This window comes from Falco rusticolus, chromosome 1, assembly GCF_015220075.1.
Source record: "Falco rusticolus isolate bFalRus1 chromosome 1, bFalRus1.pri, whole genome shotgun sequence".
In the NCBI taxonomy this organism is placed as follows: domain Eukaryota; kingdom Metazoa; phylum Chordata; class Aves; order Falconiformes; family Falconidae; genus Falco; species Falco rusticolus.
Genome location: NC_051187.1, coordinates 6,909,392 through 6,930,373, shown reverse-complemented (window position 1 = coordinate 6,930,373; position 20,982 = coordinate 6,909,392). Strand labels below are relative to the sequence as shown.

The following is a 20,982-nucleotide window of genomic DNA, read 5'->3' as shown; positions in this document are numbered from 1 at the left end:
GCGGGCCCCGGGTGGGCAGGGCCGCGGGGCCGCCCCCACGCGAGGCCGCGGGCAGGCCCGGCCCGCGCTCCGCAGGCCCCAGAGGCGGTTAGGCGGCGCGCGGTGCATTGTGGGCAGGGCGAGGAGCCGCGCCGCCATTTTGTCTCTGTCACTCTCAGCGGCGGCGCGGTCGGTTGGGGAGGCGAGGCGGCGGCGGCGCCGGTGTTTGGCGAGGGGGGATTCGGTCAGGACGACACGATGATATCGGCCGCCCAGCTCCTAGATGAGCTTATGGGCCGGGACAGAAACCTGGCCCCGGATGAGAAGCGCAGCAACGTGCGGTGGGACCATGAGAGCGTGAGTGAAGCGGAGCCGCCTCTCCCCTCCCTCCCGCCTCCGCATCCCCCTCGTAGGGCCGGGGTTTTGTCGTAACGACACGGGCCGCGGGCCTGCGGCTTCTCCCGGCCCGGGGGCAGGGTAGGGGTGCGGGGCGAGGGGGCTCCCCAGGCCTGGGCGGCAGGTGGGGGCCGTCGGCGCGGGGCTGCGGGGCTCCTACATGGCGGCCGCGGGGCGGGCCGGGCCGTTGCGCGGGAACCTCGCTGGGCCTTGAGAGGAGGAGGAGGAACCGGGAGGGATGAGGATCCCGCCATAGTCAGGCAGTGTGAAGGGGCTTGCGGCGTTGTTTGGGCAGCTGGGAGGAGAGAGGCCTTGTGTTTGTGTTTCGGAGCAAGGGGGAGAGGTGGGGTTGGCCGTGGCGTGCTCTTGGCGGAGCGTCGGTAAACGGGCGGGGGGGGCCTTAGAGGGTCGGTTGGTGGCTGAGATCTCCCATGGGGAAAAAGAAAAACAAGGTGTCGGTAGCTGTGTGGGTGGAATAGTGGAATTCTGCTCGCCTGAGTAGAAGCCTGTTGGCTTGCAGGAAGGGAGATGGGGCAGATGTTAGTAGTTTGGAAGATAAATGTCTCTGGATCTCTTCCTGAGCGTGGTGTTGGGGAAGGAAACAGGAGGGTACAGGCATCCTCATGTTTAACTGGAGGTTGTAGCACAAGGAAGAACCATAAGATATTTGAAACTGAGGATTTTATTAAGGAAAGCTTGATCCCTTCCATGTTTACTCAGAGAAATGCCACAGCTCTTGAGGGGGACTAATGTAAACAGTACTATTGTTTAGAAGTACTTGCGTATATTTTTTTAATGTGATGGTTAGTTAATCTTCTGCAATAAATAGCTCGAACAAGGCTTTTAAATAATAGTTATTTTGGAGTGGGGCTTCTCCCCAGGTATGGTTGAGCCTTAACGAATGATGACTTTTAGTGATATCCATCATAGTTGTACTGTAAGTTATTTCAGAAGAAATCAGTGGTAGTTATAAAGTTCCTGTAGCTGCTTCTTTGGGAGAGATGAGCACTCTTGCTTCCACCCCCCCACCCCCCATTCATGGTACATTTTTGAGTTACTTTATTTTAACATACACAATATCCCAGTTACGATAGTTTATTACCTGTGTGATGGGAACTTCTGTGGTTTAAACTGCAAAAAGCACTTAGCTACTCCTGCCCTTAACGTTTTCTTGGGATGATGTTAAATTGGGAGAAGGGAGGGATGCTTACTTTTGGCTGTTCTAAATTGCATCTTAAATCACAGAGGTGTGAATTTCACGTTTTCAAATGGGAGTTATATCATTTTAAAGATGACAGATTCATATTTTAATTTGTCTTGGAATGCATGAAATAAGGACAGATATCTCTCTTGCCTTAGATTTTGCAAGTGCAAGGAACTCCCCCCACACCCCACACCCCCTTGAAAAATGCAGTTCTAATAGGTAAGCTGTGCATGTCAGGAGGATACTCTGGGTTCAGGAAGTTTTCATAACCTTCTTACTGTATTTCTAGACTTCTCTTATTAACCAAATTCCATTATTCAAGTAGGTGTTCCATTACATATTTTGTTTTTATTCTGAACTCAAGGAGCTATTCATGTTTGGAAATATGGTTTGAGCCATGGTGGTCCAGGTAGAATAGATAAGGAGATTATTTTGGTTTATTTAAGGTGGGAGAGACTTGGGGTTTTTTTTCTTGATTTTGTTTTATTTGTGTGGTTGTTTTTTTCCTTGTTTTCTTTAATCAAGTTCAGATGATTTTCTTCATGTTCAAATGAGCAAATTTTTCAGTGTTAGGCTGGAGAGATTGACTATAGGATTTTTTGTCTAAGCTGTTTGGTTTTGTTGCTTCAGAAATGGGGCCTTGTCTCTTCTTCCCAGCCCTCCTTAGACAATTTAGAACAAGGAGAGCTGTGCTGTGTCTTAAGGGCAATGGCAAATTTACAGTATTGGGGTCGAGCCTTCGGTCTTGCAAGAATTGCTGCTGTTTACTCTGCTCCTGCTTTTATTATAAAGTTTATAGGGCCATTATTAATTGCAGCCTCTGAAAGGAAAGTTGTCATTGAATCCTGTAGTCAACTGACTAGTTCATTAAAAAAACCCAAACAAACCCCAAACAAAAAAGCCAACCAAAACCCTGCTGTTAAAACATTTATTTCAGTTTGACTTCTTGCATCACCTAAAGATGACATGTTTTAAAAGACAGGAGATACAGATAAGGTTCAAATAGTAGCATGAATTCATCTGCCTGACTGCTGTTTTGCTTTTCAGATGGAGTACATATGCTAATGTTATTTCTTGTAAAATTAGTGATATGTTAACATGTAGTCTTTTCAAGATAAGCATGTTGTACTCATACCAAAGTTTATACCAAAGTTTAGGGTTTTGTGTCACATTTCATCCATTTTGGATATGGAAGGTTATCAAAACAAGCTTATCTCTATTTATCATCTGTAGAGTGCATCTAGGTGGATGTCGAAAACTAAAGGGAAGGTGCAATGAAATACAACATAGGAGTGGAAGCTGAAGATGTGGAAGCAGAGTGTATGATAGCTGAGCATTTATTTGCAGTTCTAATGAAACATGTTGATCATGTATTGTAAAGCTTTTTGCAGAGCTTACGTTCTTACTTAAAACTTTGACATGATTGAAGCCTGTAATCTTAAAAACTGAAATCCCGGTTGCTGTATGTTTTGGTATTGCAGAATGTCCTTAGATGATCAGTTCTAGTTTTGGCATAAAGGCTTTCTGTTTTCTGTGCAGGCGGAAGTTACTAGTATCAATTATTTTAGTCTTTCTGCTTACTGTCATATATGTAGACAAAGTATATTTCTGGAACAGTAACTTTTCTTGATTCACACATTCTTGCTTTAATATGCCACCTATACAAAACAAGTTTTGTGTGGAAACAGTGATTGTGTAAGAGTTCTGAGGCTGTTCTGTAGCAGAAGAAAGCCCAGCATTGACTACTCATGCTTTGTATAAGGCTTTGAGATTGTGATGGGTCCTTCAAGGTAAAACGTTCCCCAGAAAGTGGGAAGGGTTGCCGAGCTGTTATGGACAATTGACTGTGAGAAGCCATCTCTGATAAGAATGCAGTTTCGCAAAATGTAGGTTCCATATTTTAAATATGATCTGATGGTATTAGCTATTTATGATGTGTTATACTTTTTTTAATGCCAAAGACCTAAATTGGTCTCAGAATCTCGGGACTTAATTCTCCAGGGGATGAGGAGGGGAGGACTTGTTTTGGAAGAATATTAGTAATAGAAGGTTATCTCTAAACCTGGGGTTTGGGGGAAGGGCTTATGTTTGGTCTTGGGTGGTTGAGCGTTACTCATAAAATGTCTGATGCCTGTGAACTTCAGTGGTTTCAAAAAACTCATCTATATGAAGGATTTATTTTTTTTTTTTAGTTTTTAGTGTGTGAACCACAACCTGCTGGACTTTATTCTCAGCCTTTTTACTAGGAATTGTCTGCTTAAAGGAATTTGCTTACATAATTTTTTTTACAGTTACACTGATACTTCTCCTCCATACATAATTTTTTGCAGAAGATGACCCTATTAATGTAGAAGTATTAATGATATACAGCTGTCAATAGTTTCTTTATAAAGGAAAGCTTTGAATTGGTTCACAAACCTGGAAGAGCTAGCCATTCTTGCTGTTAGCTTAGTCAAGTCTGAGATGAAGGATACTACTTTTCCAGCTCCAAGAGACTTAAAGAATTAGTGAACTTGAGATGAAGAAGTGGAAAGTTCCAAGTGTCTATCCTATCTGTATTTGGTCTAGTGTCTTCCTGAAACGTGAGACCCTGAAGGCTTTGAGACACAAGCTATGGCTAATCGTGCTGCAGTAGTTGGACAGTAACGTTCCTCTCTGTTATAGACTCTTGGTAGCGGAGTCATCAGAATAATTTGGCAAAAAGGAGTAAGTGCTTGTTACCTGCATAGGTAAATACCCATGCTAAACTGCCTATTGCTCTGTTTCTGCAAATACGGAATGTATTTCCATATTACTTCTGACTTGTGCTAAGCGCAGCTGTCTGATAAGCCATGGATGAGTAACGCCATTTGAAGTATATCGCCTCTGTTTGAGTCCTTTAATGACTCTGTGATGCTTGAGCCATTTCTTGGTCTTTTCTATCCTTGCTCATCATTGATTACTTATGCCACTGACCGATGTACCACATGGTGAAGCTGAGCTGGAATGATACCTTTTGAGATTCTGAAAGATTGTCTAAAGTAGTGTTTTTCTGCTGAAGCAAGATCAGTTGAAGAACATAATGAAATAGGTATGAGAGCGGGAGGAAATTGCTGCAGACACACTAGCTGAACCACTGTAAGGTATTTCTCTGCAGGCTGCTTCTCAGGAGAGAATATAAAGTAATTCACTAGGTAGCATAGCATCCAGAGTTAGCTAGGAGAAAATTATGTAGCTTTTCAGTGTGTGTGGGTTTTGTTGTTGTGGCTTAGGGTTTTGGTTTGTTTGTGTGTTTTTTTAATATAAAAAATTAATGTATGACACATGTTTAAGCTATGTATTTTAGTATCAGTTACTACTGGTTTTGGCTGTAACCATCAGCTCGTAAGAGGATGCTTTTCCTAGCAGTACTGTTTCATAAAATTATTTTAATTATTTCTGGTGTTGGTTTGTTTGGGTTTTTTTGTCTTCAGCATACTTTTGCCTCTAATAACTTGTGTTGCTACTTATTTCAAAACTGGTACAGGCCCGTTTGCATAATTTCTGAGCTGATACAAGATGTTCTACGACTCCTTACAGCATAAGACGATCAGACTGTTATTAGTGTGCTCTCTATGTTTTAGGGAATTATCTAATCCACCCCTGAAATTTTTTTGGGGAACTGCCTTTCACTGACCCTGATACATGGGTGATGAGGATGAAAAATGGAGGAGTAAGGGAAAATAGTGAGAAATTAGATTTCTTATTGGCTAGTACAGGAGTTCATCCCAGAAACTGCTTCCTTGAAACAGCTTGGTATTAAAATGAGGGATACCGCAGGTTTCAGAGAAGAGCAGATTCTGAAACCGTATTTTGTCTATTAACTTTCACCTTGCTTCCTGAGAAGAAAAAAATGTTGTGATTTTGTGTGGTGTTTTCTTAACTATTCTTGGTAAGTTGCTTCACATAGGTGCCACAGTGTCCTAACTTGGATCATGGGAGAAGTATCCAAATTATGTAATAAAAGATTTTTTTGTTTGTTTTTCATGTCCGTGGCTTGTTATTAGAAAGCTTGATAGTTTTTCTGTGTAATCTGTACAGCAGTCAGTACAGTTTAAACTTCTGTAGTCACATTTGCAGTCTGGCAGTTATCATGGAAAAATAAATTAGACTGTCTAATTTGGTCAGCTGGTGTCGCAGGCACTTCAGGGTGGTGTTGGTAGGTTTTGGGTCTGTCGTGACACCCCTATTTGTTAAAATACTTCAGAATGTATCTTAGGAAATATGTCACAAATCTTTGTCCACAGTATGTGTGAGAGTGTTAGAACTAGGTTTTAATATGCAGTAGTTATTACTAGATTTGCCAAATACTAGAAACTGGTGTAACATAAAAGATGTTAGAAGAATGTCGAGGCTAGTTTTGGATTGACAGTTAAGTTAGTTAATGGCAGTCACATCTAGGGGAAGGTTCTATTGAAGAACTAGGTATTTAAGTTGGCTTATAAAGATAGGAGTGAAAGTATTTCTGATTTTATCTTTTTGGCTGTTCTGATAGATAGACAGGAGATTTTTCTGTGTAATCAATTTAAAGACCTGACCAACTTGACTAGCTGAGTCCATGCTCATGGTTGAGGGTGAATAATCTTTTTCACAAAAGCTAGTTTTATCCCAGCGTATGTTAAGTATTTACTAGCTAGACTAACAGGTTGGCTTTCTTCTAACTTCCTGGTGGTATTTTTCTGTTATCAAAAAGAACCTGACTTGCTAATGTAAAAATAGGCTATGTAGAAACAAAACAAACCATTTTTTAGTTGGCAGGAAACCAGGTTACAGTGAACATCTCTTTGCCAGTTGTTCTTCAAGTAGGAATTTTTTAAAAGCATTGGAATGTGTAGTTATTGTATGTGTTCTTAAGTCTTTTAATTGACATCAGAATCCTTGAGGCAGTACTGTATGTTTGAATGCTGATGGCTCCTGTTCTCCAAGCCAGTGGCACTGAAAAAATGAAGGCTGAACACAAGAGTTGTTACAGTCAAGCTCAGAGGAATTTGCTTTCCTGCTTCCATAGCAGATATTTTCCCCCCTTGTAGGTTTTCACGGTTAAGGAATTTCACTGTGATTTTTAATAGTCTGATCTGACTTAATTCCTTTAGAAATATCAAATACTGTATTGAATTTACAAATAGATTATGCTTTCCTTACATACTTAGTTGTGAAATTAAGAAATGCTATTATTGCAATGGGAAGTAAGATTTTTGATGTTTCGTCATTTAGGTGCACCTTGTAGCATTTACTGCTACCAAGTAACACAAAGATAGGGTGTATGTGTGTAAAACTTTCAGAAGTGTTGCAGTGTGTAAAGGGCATTTTTACACTGTATTTTAGAAAATAGAAGCAATTGCCTAAAATGACAAGTTCATGAGGAAAAAAGTGATGCCTATTTCTTTCTTCTCTTCTGTCAGGTTTGTAAATACTACCTTTGTGGCTTTTGCCCAGCTGAATTATTTACGAATACCCGTTCTGATTTAGGTAAGTCTGTAAGTCTTGTGATTCTTAGTCACTTAAATGTAATTACAATTGAACTTTTGTTTGCAAACTACATTTTTATTGTACAGTGCTCTGTCAAAACACTTTGAAAATAGGCGTTTTTATTTTTGAAGGGTTGCTGGTGACATATGTTAACAGCAATATTTGTTCCAAATCCTATTTCCTCTAAGTGAAAAATTATTATTTTTTTTTTTCTGTAAGCTAAATTATAGGGTATGAGGTGGTTTTTTCCTCTTGAGGTGTTGGCTTCTAGTCTGGCTTATTCTACCTGGGCAGGGTTCTAACTTCTTTTTGAGTATACATTATTGAGCTTCTTTAGAGACTTATTTACTCTAATAGTTATTACTGAAGGCCATCTCTAAATTACTAGTAGCTTTCAAGTGATGGTATGCAGACAACATGTAGTTTGGAGGTGGTGACTAGGAAAACCAGGCTTTTTGCCTCTGTTAATTTCCAAGTCCGTTGAAGAATTTGATAGACTGGGGAAGGTGGGGAATTTTAACATGACTGCTTTGTGAACTCAGGCCACATACCTCCTAATTTTACTCTGAAGATCAATGTTTTAAGTAGCCAGTTTATTACAGAGAATACTGTCTGGAGCTTAGAAAATGCTTGGTGAAATTACCTTTCATATGTAATTTTTCCTTTTTGTGTGGGTTTATTTTTTGTGTGTGGGTGTTTTTTTTTTTTTAAGACCATAGTTGTTCAGGGTATTACTTTGTGTAGTTTTAGCAATGTAGAACTTGATCTGGAAATTCTGTTTTGTATGAAGACTTTATATGTCATTCAGAATCTCCTTTAGTTTTATAATTACTAAACCATATTGGCATTCTTTTTCTTTAACGTGTCTTTCAAACTCCAAGCAAAAGGAAGCAGAAAGGCAAGCATAAAAATCCTTGGGAAGTGTTTGTAGCTCTGTTCTGTTACGGTGCACGAACAAATGCTTTTGGAATGTGAAACACCATTCAAGAACGTAAGCTTAAAACTTTTTGTGTGGTCTTTTAGGTCCTTGTGAAAAAATTCACGATGAAAATCTACGTAAACAGTAAGTATGTTGGCTGATAAGTTAATGCGAATAGTGCTTCTAGTACACTTAAAAATTTTAAAAGCAAGCCAACCATGAGAAACTTAATTGCTTTTTGATTTATGTAAACATTTATTTAAATGTATACTAGTCACTTACCTTGAGTAAGAATTTATAACATGGCAGGTTTTGTTATTTATAGTTCATATATTATGGATTGATGTGAGCTTTCATTTTTAAAATACTTCACCAGGTACGAAAAGAGCTCTCGTTTTATGAAAGTGGGCTATGAAAGAGACTTCTTACGCTATTTACAAAGCTTACTTGCAGAGGTAGAACGCAGGATTCGAAGAGGCCATGCTCGTTTGGCACTGTCACAGAATCAACAGTCTTCTGGGGTGAGTCTGGAAGAATCTTTTTTCCTCTAGATAGCCTCTTCAGGTAAAATACATTGTTTTCCAGAAGGTTTCTGTTAGATAAGTCTCTTCATCTGTTAGCCAGTAGTTTGCATCTAGCCCTAATGGAAAAGGCAGGCGGCTCCACAGTCAGCAAGAATCCCTCTCTGTTCCCTCAGAATCAGTATCTGTTGTTCGCCCTGGAAAACTGATCCTGTCAAGTGTTGTCTTTACCCTGTTAACCTCAGTTTACCTTCTCTCGTTTAGTTGCATATTTTTCCTTCCTTCTACTAGTAAGCTGTATCACAGTGATACTACTGAAGTAAGCAGGCACTGGGTCTTTCAGCAGCTGATGGAGCTAAATCCCCCGTCAGCAGCCACACTGGGGCAATAACCTCTTTGTACTCCAGCACCGCCATTGGCAGGTGATGATGGAATTATGGAAGTTTGAGAAATAAATTCTTCTGTGCGACTTCTCTCAGTTTCAGGCTGCATACTAGACAGCTGTTAAGGAAAAGCTTAAACTGACTGGGAGAAAAATTTTGCATGTTTACTCCACTCATTTTCTTGTCCTTTGATGGATTTGGAGCAGTGACTGTGACCTGTGCTCTGAGAGTTTCCTGACTGCTAGGAGCCTTGCTCCTTCTTGCTGCTGCAATTAATTGTTCTGTGCAAAGTCCAGTTGCTTCAGAAGGAGCAGTACCCAGTCAAGAGAGCTTACTGGCTGTGGAGTAGAGCAGAGGTTAGAGTGAGGTAGATAAAAGTCTATTCCGGCAGAGAGGACACTAGTAACCAGTACATTCTGGATGAAGTGAGACGTTTTCTTGCGTTTAGGCTCAGAAGTTAAATTTCAGAGCCCACGGAACTTTTAAGTCATATTTGAGTGTCTGCAAAGATACGTAATGGCTGCATGGTAGCTTCAGAGTTTAAATTTAGGACTTTGAATTCAAATGTCTTACCTTTTATGGGCCAGGCCTTGAATGTTTTTGTTGATTTAGGAGGAATTTGTGTGACTAAAACTTGCTTCACTCAGCAAGAGTGGAATAAGCTGTGTTGAGGAGTCTACTCTGTTAGTAGGTTCTCGCTAAGGAGAAGCAGTAGGAGGGGGTTATTCCTGAAGTGTCTCTGGAATATAAGAAGACATACATTTGTGCATGCATACATATATACATATATATATATATATATATATATATGATATGTGTTTGTATTGTTTGGCAGGGAGCGGGACCTACCGGTAAAAATGAAGAGAAGATTCAGGTGTTAACGGACAAAATTGATGTACTTCTACAACAGGTGAGGATTTTTTTACCCCATGTAACAGAGATCTCTTCTGTTACTTGGTGAAAAATTATAGTTGAATTTTTCTCTTGTCCTTTAGATTGAAGAACTAGGTTCAGAAGGGAAGGTGGAAGAGGCACAAGGAATGATGAAACTTGTTGAACAGTTAAAGGAAGAGAGAGAATTGCTGAGGTCTACAACTTCAGTAAGTAATGTTTCTAGATCTGTCAGACTTAATTCAAAATTTGGTGCAACAGTACAGTTTTAACCTTGTCTTTAACATTGAAGGCATGCAAGTTCTGCACAGAATTTATTAGACAATAACAGGACACTTAAATGAGTTAGTCCAGTGTGTTGATTCAGCATGCTACCTTGAAAGTGGGTTTCCTGCACACAAATTGGGAAACTATTCACATAGCAGCCCTGGAGGCGAGCTTCCATCTTACTCTAGTTCAGGTCTCAGTTAAACTTTGCCATGTAGCCCCTGCAATATTATTTCACTGAATTACTGATCTGACTGTTACAGAGAGCCTTTGTGTTGGGGCTGTGACTGGAGACGGGCATCTATCTGAATTAGAGAGCTACAGAAGCCAAAGTTAATGTGTTAAATAGCAAGTTCCTGTCAATAGAAAGGAGCTTATGTTTAGACATTATATCTCAGCGTTTAATAATGTGCTGAAATTGTGATGCCTGTTTTATTTTTTAAAAGTTCTTAAATGTTGTGGGCTGTAGTGTTTGTGTCCATACTATATGATTCATGAACATTGCACAGCAATCATTATTTGGGTTTATGTTGAAATTTCAGTATATTTCTCGTATGTCTGTTGAAACTGAATCAATTTGACTTATTAGTCTTTTAAATAGAAGCCCAGCATTCCTTTTTGTATTTCTTCATGGGATATTCTAGCCTTTTCATTGCTTGAGACATACTACATGCTTATTCTGCAGCTCCAGGCATTTCAGTTGATGCCAGAAAAATCATTTGTATTTTTTATAATCCTGAGTTTGCAAGGAAGCTGCAGATAAGGCTATATACGTATTAATCCTTTGCAGTGTAGAATAAGGTTTGTTTTATGTGTTTTCTAATAGACTCCTTTACTGTGGCTTATGTGGAATGGGCGTACGTAGCCTATTTTTGTGCTGTTCATCCTGGTAGGTGCAGTGCTCCGAAGACAGAGCATGCAGATAACGGCTTTGAGCTAGTGCTTAGGATTTGATAACAGTAACAATAAAGTTCTAAATCTCTTCAGTGGCTTCTGGCTGAAACTTTTACTTTGCTGTATCAAATGTTTTTCTTTTGCAGACAATTGAGAGCTTTGCAGCCCAAGAAAAGCAAATGGAAGTTTGTGAAGTTTGTGGAGCCTTTTTAATTGTAGGAGATGCACAGTCCAGGGTAGATGACCACTTGATGGGAAAGCAGCACATGGGTTATGCCAAAATAAAAGCTACTGTAGAAGACTTAAAAGTAAGCATCTCCTTCAGTTATTGAATATTAAAAAATTGCTTGGAGGCTTCCTATGGTAAATAGAAGGCTGCCCAGTGGACTTTCTCAAGCGGGTGAAATACTCCAAAGATGGTATATAGAAATTAAATGGAATTGTACCCTGCACGCTTAGCATTGTGCTTGCACTGACATTCTTTGTTGTGTGTGATTACACTTGATACAAGCAAAGATGTAAATTTGGGTGAGAATTTTTTGTGGCCTTTGTAAAGGACTGTAGCGTGGCCTCTGTTCTTGTGAGAATGGCGAGGAAAAAAAGTTCTGCACGACAAAGGATTTCCGTTAAGGGATTTTAGAAAGTGCTTCTATGTAGGCCATCCTTTGTTTGGAAAAACACCTGAAACATCCTCAGAATGTATGAGCTAAGTTACGTTGAGTGATTTATCTGGAGTAATCTTCATTTTTTTTTTTCTGTGAACTTTTTTCTTAAGGAAAAGTTACGAAAAAGAACAGAAGAACCTGACCGTGATGACAGGTTAAAAAAAGAGAAACAAGAACGAGAAGAGAGAGAGAAAGAGAGGGAACGGGAAAGAGAAGAGCGGGAAAGGAAGAGACGACGTGAAGAAGAAGAAAAGGAAAAAGAGAGGGCTCGTGATAGGGAGAGACGTAAAAGGAGCCGTTCACGGAGTAGACATTCAAGCAGAACATCTGACAGAAGATGCAGCCGTTCACGAGATCACAAAAGATCAAGAAGCAGAGAAAGAAGGCGAAGCAGGTGTGTGTGTGTGTGTTTATGTACTTTCATGTAACTTTGCAAATTGTAAAAATCTTGTGGGGACTTCATCTGTTAGCCTGGGTCACATCACAGATGTGTTCTTGCCTCTTCAGTGGAGGCATGCTTTACTGGTTCTAAGGATGAGCAAGTTTTTGCTGTGTGTTCACTGTCTTCTCTCAATTTTTGGAAGTAGATGGACACCATTGTGGTGGAAGTGGTCTTACGAGGGAGCTTTGAGTAGACAAATGCTCCCAGAGAGCAGGATCTTTTTTTTTTCCTTAAGGTGATCTGTGATTCATAGTACTGGATGTTTTTAAGCTGTGTGGTTGAATGTTTGAGTAAATGAAGAAGGCAGTGTGAAGCCAGTCTTATGTACTGAGAAATACTTATATGCAGTGTGCTAAAGCTTGTTTTACGTACATGTTTTCTGCAAATAATCAGTGTATTAGAAAGTGCTACTGTTTTAGCTTCTGAGTTGTAAATGTCAGCTGTTATTTTCTATTCTTGAAATTTTCTCTGCATGTTAAGGAGCCGTGACCGAAGAAGAAGCAGAAGTCATGATAGATCAGAAAGAAAACATAGGTCTCGTAGTAGGGACAGAAGACGATCAAAAAGCCGCGATCGGAAATCCTACAAGCACAGAAGCAAAAGCAGAGAGAGAGAACAAGACAGGAAGTCAAAAGAAAAAGGTATGTTTGTGTGAAGGCTGAGTTCGTATCAAGTTGTGAAGCTAATCTTTCTTTAAAGTCTCAAAAGCATAGTCTTCCAGTGAGTGACTGAAGGGCCTTCTTAGCATCAAGTCAAATCTAGTTTTATAAGCTGTGTATGTTGCTTTTAACCAATTTGAAGCATTTTGTTCATTCCAGTTACTGTTAATGCACATGTTGTGCATATATACACCCCAGTGACCACCTCTTATGTTACAGTAGTTATTAAAAGCTTACCACTTTACAAATTGTGCGAGGATTTTAATGTATTTTAAGACCTGTTTACTGTTTACCTTTAGAAAAACATAAGCCTGTAATCAGATATTCTTAAGAGTGAGTATTTTCTGTTCCTACTGTTAGATATTTCTCTAATTACCCTCTGCTGGTACATGTTCTGTGGGAGATTTGGTAGCTGGTTTTTCACCTGTACCATCTATTATTTCTCTACACTATCATGTTTCCTTTATTTTCCTTTAACAGTGCTTTTAAGTTTTTTGGTTTTGTTTTCTAATCTATGAATACCGTCCAAGATAAATCTTGCAGAATTTCTGTAATGGTCTAAATAACAATTTCATGCCCTCTCCCCAATCTCCTGCTCTTCCCACCATCTTTCCCCCTTGTTCTTGTGTTTTGGTTTTGTTGTGGTTTGGTTTTTTGTTGGTTTGTTTTTTGGGTTTTTTTCCAAATGAAGTGACATTTGCTTTGTTCGGTGTTCAGGTGAGTCTTAAAAAGAATGCTGTATTAGTCCTTGGAATGCTTTTGTAGCAGGACATACCGTGTACAACAGCATTGATAGTGACTCACTGCTTCATGAAAGAAGCTTTACCTGTTAAGTAGGAATAAAAAGAGCTACAGAGAGAAAACTACAGATTCACATTCTATGAAAAGATATTGATTCACTGTTACTGCTAAATTTTCCGCTTCAAAATTCTTTTGAAACTTCTATACAAATCTAATACTAACTTCTGGCTTAAAGTACTGGCTCTGTTGGGGCATTGACTAAAATGTCCAGTCTGAAACAGTCACCCCGCTTCATTATTCAAGCTGACCATCGGTAATGGATGAAACAATTCGGTTTATGTTTTTAAGGTACTTTTGAGGTTCTCTGGAATGAAAGGTGCTATGTGCATGTTTCTGGATTGCATAGGCCTGTTCACCCTACCCTTACTTTTCCATATTTATCCAGTGGATTAGTTTCCCAGATGTTGGTAATGCTTCATGTCTTTTCCTTGCCTGACTTCCTTAGACTGTTTTGATTTTTCTGGTTTATACTATGGTGCATCTTAAATATTGAGTCTTCTCTCATTTTGCTTTGCCCTTTATAAGCACAAGTGGGTTTTAGCTGCTTTCTCTCTGGCAGTGGAACTGATGCATAGTGTTTAAACTCCGATTCAGGATTGTAGCCTGTATCTGTCCATTTGTTACTTTATTCCTACCTCATATAGTGCCTTTTTTGCATACTTACGAAGAGATTTCTGGTACTTAGTCAAGAATGTCCTATTCACTATTCTGTGTCTGTCTATGCATATAAATAATTGTGTTCTTATTTATTCAGATTTGCTCTGGTTTTGAGCTTAACAGCTTTTCAGTTCTTTCCTTTATCCTTCCATAAATAGAGGAGCTAGTGAACTTTCTTCAGCATCTCAATATTTTTAGTTTTAACTTGACTGATGTCCTTGCTGGCCGTTTTATTTGCTGCTTGCTGCTTTCTTCCTCCAGAAATGAGAACAGTAAGGTGATGCTATGAGCTGTGATGAAAATTCCACATGGGAATATCAATTACTCTTTTTGACTATTGAAATGTAACATTTCTAGAAACACACATAGGCCCCAGAGCAGGACTGTAATGCTAAAGAAGTTTGTGTTTTTCCCTTTGTTGGGAAAATCTTAAAAAAGGGGGGGGGGGAGAAGAAAAGGAAAAAAAGCAGTAGTATTTAATAAGCAAGCATTGAATTTCTATGATGAAGCTGTAAACACAGTTACATCCTCATGCTTGCAATGTGGCATTGTAGGTAGATAATTGTAGATAGCTTTAGAGGTTCATATACCCCAAACATGTGGCTGGCTACCTGCTCTGCTGTTTGCACAAAAGGAAGCAATGTAGAAGTTAAGACATAACTTACTACATTTGGTGCTCCATTGGGAATATTGGCTTCAGAATCTAAATGTCCACCATTGATCTGCAGTTACAAAAGTAAGCAGCAAAGGCCTGGCTGTAACTACTTGTGGTAGTGCCTTTCATCTTGAAATCTCAAACTGCTTTATAAACATGAATCTTAACAGGGCAAAAAAAGCAAGGCACGGTTGCCCGAGACTTCCCTACTGTTACACGTTAGCGTCATACTTAGAAAATTCAGAAGTCCTGGCTTCTTGTTCACTAAAATACTGTGGCATACAACGACCTTTAAGATTGTAAGAAAAAAGTATATGTAAAAATGGAGACAATTTCTGACTCGGGTTTCAGGAACAAGGATACATTTGCTAAAGGAGGGAGCCACCAGCCATAAATTGAGTGTTAGCTTAATGTAAACCAGCAGAACACAACTGCTGTTCAAGTAAATCAACTTCAGAGTAGGTGGAATAAATAGGGTCTTCTTTTGAAGAAAAGGAAAACATCTGTTCTACAAGTACCTTCGTTTTATGAAGGGTTAATACTGGAACATGCCTCCAGACCACTTTTAACTTAGCTTTTTACCTTCCTTAATCTAGATTCATATACTTACATAAAAATAATTGATTTGTGATCATGTTTTCCTGTTAGTGATTAAACCTCAGCAAATACTGTCAGAACATCCAAACCTTCACTAATACTGGATATTATACTTGACGGATTTTTGCATTTTCTGAACACAAACCATTCACATTATCTTGGTAAGGGCTCTCACAAAATATATCTCAGTTGCCCACATGAACTCAGTCAGACAAATGTGCATGTGTTGAATCAGGAAGCAAAGTCAATATTATGTGATTATACCTAATAGATCACAGCAGAAATAATATACACAGTTTCAACAGCAAACTAATTGTATATGCTTTTAAAGAAAGAAATCTCACTGATTGAAAATACAGTGGAGGAACTTTACCGCTTGCAGATACTCCAGGAGTTGAAAGAAGCTCAGTTATTGGACTATTTGCTGAATACACTTTATCAGTTCTGCTTGGCAAACTGGAGGTTTGCTATGGTAAACCTATTTTATTCTTAAAAGTTTTTAGAAGAGTTTCATCTTTTGTACCACAGTTTAATAGTAGCTTTTTAACCTTAAACAAAATTGTCCTTCCTGACCAAATTCAAGAAACAAACAAGACAGAACAAAACCCTGCACACTGCACATCCGTAGGGCTATTAAGATCTACCATATCTACATAGGACAGAAGATAAGATTATTGGACTGACTACTAGTCCTCTGCGGGGAAACAAGACTACTATTCCTCAGTGGATCTACGTGTGCATCGGAGATACCTATAAGACACAAAAAGAAGACTTTTTAACAAGGTTAGTTAGAGTGCAATCTACCTGCGGAGTTGCAAAACCGAGGGCAGACAGATACAAAATTATTAGTTCTTCAGTTAGCTTTTTGACGTTGCTGCGTGCTTTCTCCAAGCACCGTGCACTGGATGTGCTGCTTCAGGTGAAACCTCAGTAGTAGTGCTCATTAGGCAGTTGCCTTAATTTCTGTGTGGGGGTTTTACCCCTCCCTTTTGGTGGTCTGTTTTAAAGCAAAGAAGTTGGGATATTGCTTCTCTTTTAAAGCTTAATTTCTGCTTTGTCTTCTGGAATATAAAAGTGTGTTACGCCAGTCTAGGTGATAACATTATTTAAAGTAGCTTTTTTCAGTGTGTTCGATCTGTGTGCTCCTGTGTTGGGGATGTGTATATATATATTTATATTATTTATTTTAATTGCCCGGATAGCAGGGAATAATCAGAAAAAAAGAGCATGAATGTTGTTCTGTATGATGACATCAGAGAGGTTGGTTTTTTGGATTTTTTTTTTTATTATTTTTTTCTTTCCAAAGTGTCTTTACTGATCAAAGGTTGAATATTATGGTGTGTAATAATACAGAAGTAATTGGTAGTTTTATTAAATTTGCAAATACTGAATTTACGGATGAGGCACGCAGCTCTTATACTGAATGTTTTTCTTCCCATGGAAATATTTTTACTTCTGGCTTCCTTCCTTCCTTCGAAGATTATTGAGGAAAAGATGAGTTTTCCAGCAGTGTAGCAAACTCATCAGTCAGCTTTCCAATTCATGATGAAATTGTGGGGTCCTTCCCATCTTCCTTTTCCTTTTCCTTTGGAAAATAGTGCTTTTTATACAGCTTCCAAACTGTGTCCCCAAGCTGTTTTAATAAGTGGATTATAAATGGCTGCGGTTTGTATAAAATTGGGAAATAATAATGCTGACAAGCGTGCAGCTTCTGTGACAGACTGCATTTTGATTGTCACTGTGATCCCCGCCTTCAGAGCTAGCAGTGCTTAATACTGTTTGTTTCCCCAAGTATTTGGTTGTTTGGGGTTGCTATTTTTTTAAATTGGCAAGTATTGATTGATTTGGTAATGCACTAATGCGTTATCCTATCACTCTTTTCTGATTCTGTTTTCAAGAACCATATTTAATGAGAATTGTAAACCAAAGGCGGCCATACAACTCATAAACTTGGGGACAAAAATGGTCCCATGATAAGTAAGGAAGCCATGCACCATAATTACACACTCGCCTAACTTCTTGACTGCCTCTTTACCCCCAACTTGTATATGTCAACAGTTGACAGCAGAGTTGCTGCCTCTGTTAGGAGGTCTGTCCTTTCTCCTCTTTTCCCCACCCTCTGCTGTCCCCTTTTACCTTTTTTTTGGTACCCTCTCCATTCCAGCATGGTAGTCTGAAGCCTATTTCTGTAATTTCTTGAGTATTACTGTTACTGCTATAGAAAGTAATTGTCCCATTTTGTATGCAATATATATCTCACATGTGCAATGTTTGTTTTTACTTTGAAATCCATGGTCAATGTCTTCTTTCATGGCAGAAAAGAGGGGATCTGATGATAAAAAAAGTAGTATGAAGTCCAGTAGTCGAGAAAAACAGAGTGAAGACACAAATACAGACTCGAAGGAGAGTGATACTAAGAATGAGGTCAATGGGACCAGTGAAGACATTAAATCTGAAGGTGACACTCAGTCCAATTAAAACTGATCTGATATGACCTCAGATCAGACAGAGGTAAGTGCATTATTTCAAACTTTGATTAGGGCTTTTTGTTACTGTTTAACAGTGCAGCGTAAGTATGCACAGATGAAGATGGAACTAAGCCAAGTAAGAAGACATACTAAAGCACCTTCTGAAGGAAAAGACAGTGTAGTCCTGCAAAACATTTTGAGGTACATTGTTTTGTCTCAGCTATTTTGTAGCAGACTCGTGCCCCCATTAGTGTGCCTCTTTGGGACATATTTGTAATATAGTCACAATAGAAAAATTAATTATCCTTTTTTATTTTTAGGGATTTTGTTATCGTTTTTTTTTTAAAAAAAGTTGAACTGTTTTTGTATTTAAGTCCATATTGTGTTGGTACATCAGCAGAAACTTTTGCTTTAATACTTAATATTTGAGGCACATGTTGGACTACTTTGTTTTCATATAAACTGCTAGTATTTCTTTGTCAAGGATGTTTCTAGTTTTTTTGCTTTATTGCCTTGCATTCTAATGCAGTTTGTTCTGTAACTCGAGAGCCAGTAGCATTGGATTGATGGAAGTGTAGGGTTTATGAATTATTGCAGCTGACTACCATACCTCACACAGCGTTGGTGTTGTGAGCGGCCCATGAAAAGCCAAATTAAAAATCAAGGATTCAGTCAAACTAAGCAGGTACTCATGCCAGGTACTCCTTTCTCTACCCACATCCATGTTTGAATGCTGTTGCCTGTAATCTTTAAGCTTACTGTTGTGTTTTGATTTTCAAGATAGTGAAAAGGACTTTTTGTGTATTGTGTGAATACTGTTAAATCTGATGTTAACAGAATGGAATTTTCTTTCAACTGTATGTAGGGATGCAGTGCTGCCCAGAATTAGATATCTTTAAAGAGTTTAAAATGCAATAAACACTACATAATAATCGCCTTGTTACTTTCAATGCAATTCAAGTCTTTAAGAGGTATGTGTTTAATATTTCCTACTGTGTAGGAGAATTTGCAATCAGCCATAGTACAGAGAAGTGGAATGGCTGATAACAGACTTCTAAGGCAAATGTAAATACAGAGACAGATGCCACCAAATGATTACAATGTTCATGGCAAGAATGTATGCTGAGAATACCATTTGTTGGAAATGAAACAGCTAAACAATGGGAAATACAAATGCTGTATTAAAAGGAAAACTTGAAGTTTTTTCCCCACTCTTGACATAGCTTTCTTACTCTTACAGAAGGTCTTTAGTTGTATTCCTGAAATAAGGAACTAACAATGGAGAGTACAGCTGATAAATGAGCTTCTTGCAACATAATTTGTTACTGTAGTTTCGTTATTTATGCTAGGAACTCTTAAGCACTTAATGTTGATCATTAAATTATTCATGCTATGTTATTGCTTCTAAAGTCAGTCATGTTCAATGTTGACATTTTTGTAGAGTTAAGATGACAGCTAACAACTGGGCCAATATGTAAGAATGGTAAACTAAATGCTCTTAATGCTGTCTAATTGTCTGTTTTCCCAAAATTTTGCATTATAGGACTGCTACATGAAGAACCTGCGAAGACAGTGGAAGACAGCTTAAACTGAAGATCTGCATTAAAATGAGGTGAAAGAAAGCTGTAGTGGCGTAGAAAAATATAAAGTTGAGTTAGAAATTTTTTTTTTTAAATAAAATTTAATTCAGGACTGGTGTTTCCTCCCAGAGTTCAGAAAGATGTGTTGATAATAGCACATATGCTACTGAGAATATAAGTCCTGTATCCTTTTTTTCTTTAAGACTTTTTAAGATAAGAAACCAACATAACCTGAACACATGGCTTGCTCAGTGTTTAATTGCAAGTTTTCATTCTTGGACTTTAAAACACAAGAATAAATGTTTAGTATTTGTGTGAATCGAACTAAAATGAATCCCATTTTTACAACTAAGCTATTCCTAGCTTCTTGATATACAAGAAATGGAAATAAAGTATCTTTGAATTTCTGTTACAAATTTGATTGTCTCTGTCATTGAACGTTTAATATTAAATAAGTTTCTTTCCTAATAAATTTACTCATGTCTTCAAGCTTAGTCCATTAATTTGGATGCTTAGTTATTCTGTGGTGTTTGTGGGTTTGGGGTTTTTTTGTGTGCCATCAGTTAGTATTTAATTTCAAGCTTACTTGACGTTTGTTGGATCGTGTGTCCCCTAAGAAGTACAGCTTATGCTGCAGTTGGTTAAGAAGTTCCAGAAATCTCACAATAAAAACGTAGGCCTTGAGCCTTCATAAAGCAGTTAAGACTTTTTACAGCATTATCAGAAAGATGCCCCTGCTGAGGCTGGCCGTCAGGCTGCTGTGTGGTGCACTGTGCTATCAGTTTGGCATATTAATCAACTGTAGGCAGCTGATAACAGCCAGGGTCTGCATGTTGGAACAGATACAAGGGAAGAGGGACGTGCCTTATGCTTTCTTGTAACGCTGTAGTGCAAACAGACGTGGTTCTTGTTGGAAGAGAACCGCGACGTGTACCAATCGGCAGCAGAGACAGTAAAGTGTGCTTCTGTGCTGTAAGGCACTGAATTGACATACTTTTTTTTTTTTTTTTTTTTTTTAAAAAAAAAAGCATTATCCTTCATATTGGCATTCAGGACTTGACTACACATGTAACTGGAGTCAGACACAGCCAAAGCACTATTGTAATGTGCTTGTTCTGATTTTGGTGTGCCTTCTATTGTCTGTTTGCAGGGAAGGTCTGCGCGCCGGTCCCTCTGGCACAGTGGAGCGCTGCCGGTGCGGTGAGGAGGGGTGCCACGTGCAGGCAGCCACGTTGCCTTTTTGACTTCTGTTGTTCTAAAGCAGACACCCATGCAGGGGCACAGGGGATTGAGACTAGGTGATGGAGTGGATTTGAATAACTTAAGAAAAATTAATGCAAGTGGGAGCAAGTAAAATTACAATTTAAGTTCTAATTATGGAAATGGCATGAACACCTATTACTTTAAAACTTGTGTAAGAGACATGATTCAGCTGCTGCCTGGATGTGCTGCTGCTTCCAGCAGCTAAAATATTTGTCTTGCAGCTCCTGAGGCATGTATATGTATAGTACGGTGTT

General features: G+C 38.9%; 1 protein-coding gene across 10 annotated transcripts; it reads left to right on the top strand.

The window, feature by feature from the left end:
* The first annotated feature begins 106 nt into the window (after nt 1-106).
* LUC7L3 (LUC7 like 3 pre-mRNA splicing factor) lies at nt 107-19,959 on the top strand. Of its 10 annotated transcripts, XM_037407050.1 has the most exons (13): nt 107-336; nt 7,000-7,066; nt 8,090-8,129; nt 8,362-8,506; nt 9,725-9,799; nt 9,885-9,989; nt 11,088-11,249; nt 11,717-12,000; nt 12,529-12,689; nt 17,735-17,875; nt 17,981-18,086; nt 18,505-18,570; nt 19,429-19,937. In XM_037407050.1, the coding sequence occupies exons 1-12, from the start codon at nt 238-240 to the stop codon at nt 18,527-18,529; spliced, it is 1,410 nt and encodes a 469-aa protein (XP_037262947.1). In that variant the 5' UTR covers nt 107-237; the 3' UTR covers nt 18,530-18,570; nt 19,429-19,937. The 10 variants fall into 10 exon arrangements, 8 of the variants coding, with proteins under 8 accessions (XP_037262947.1, XP_037262938.1, XP_037262951.1 ...); XM_037407041.1 differs by having other exon boundaries at nt 18,505-19,959; XM_037407054.1 differs by lacking the exon at nt 18,505-18,570.
* Nucleotides 19,960-20,982: the final 1,023 nt, after the last annotated feature.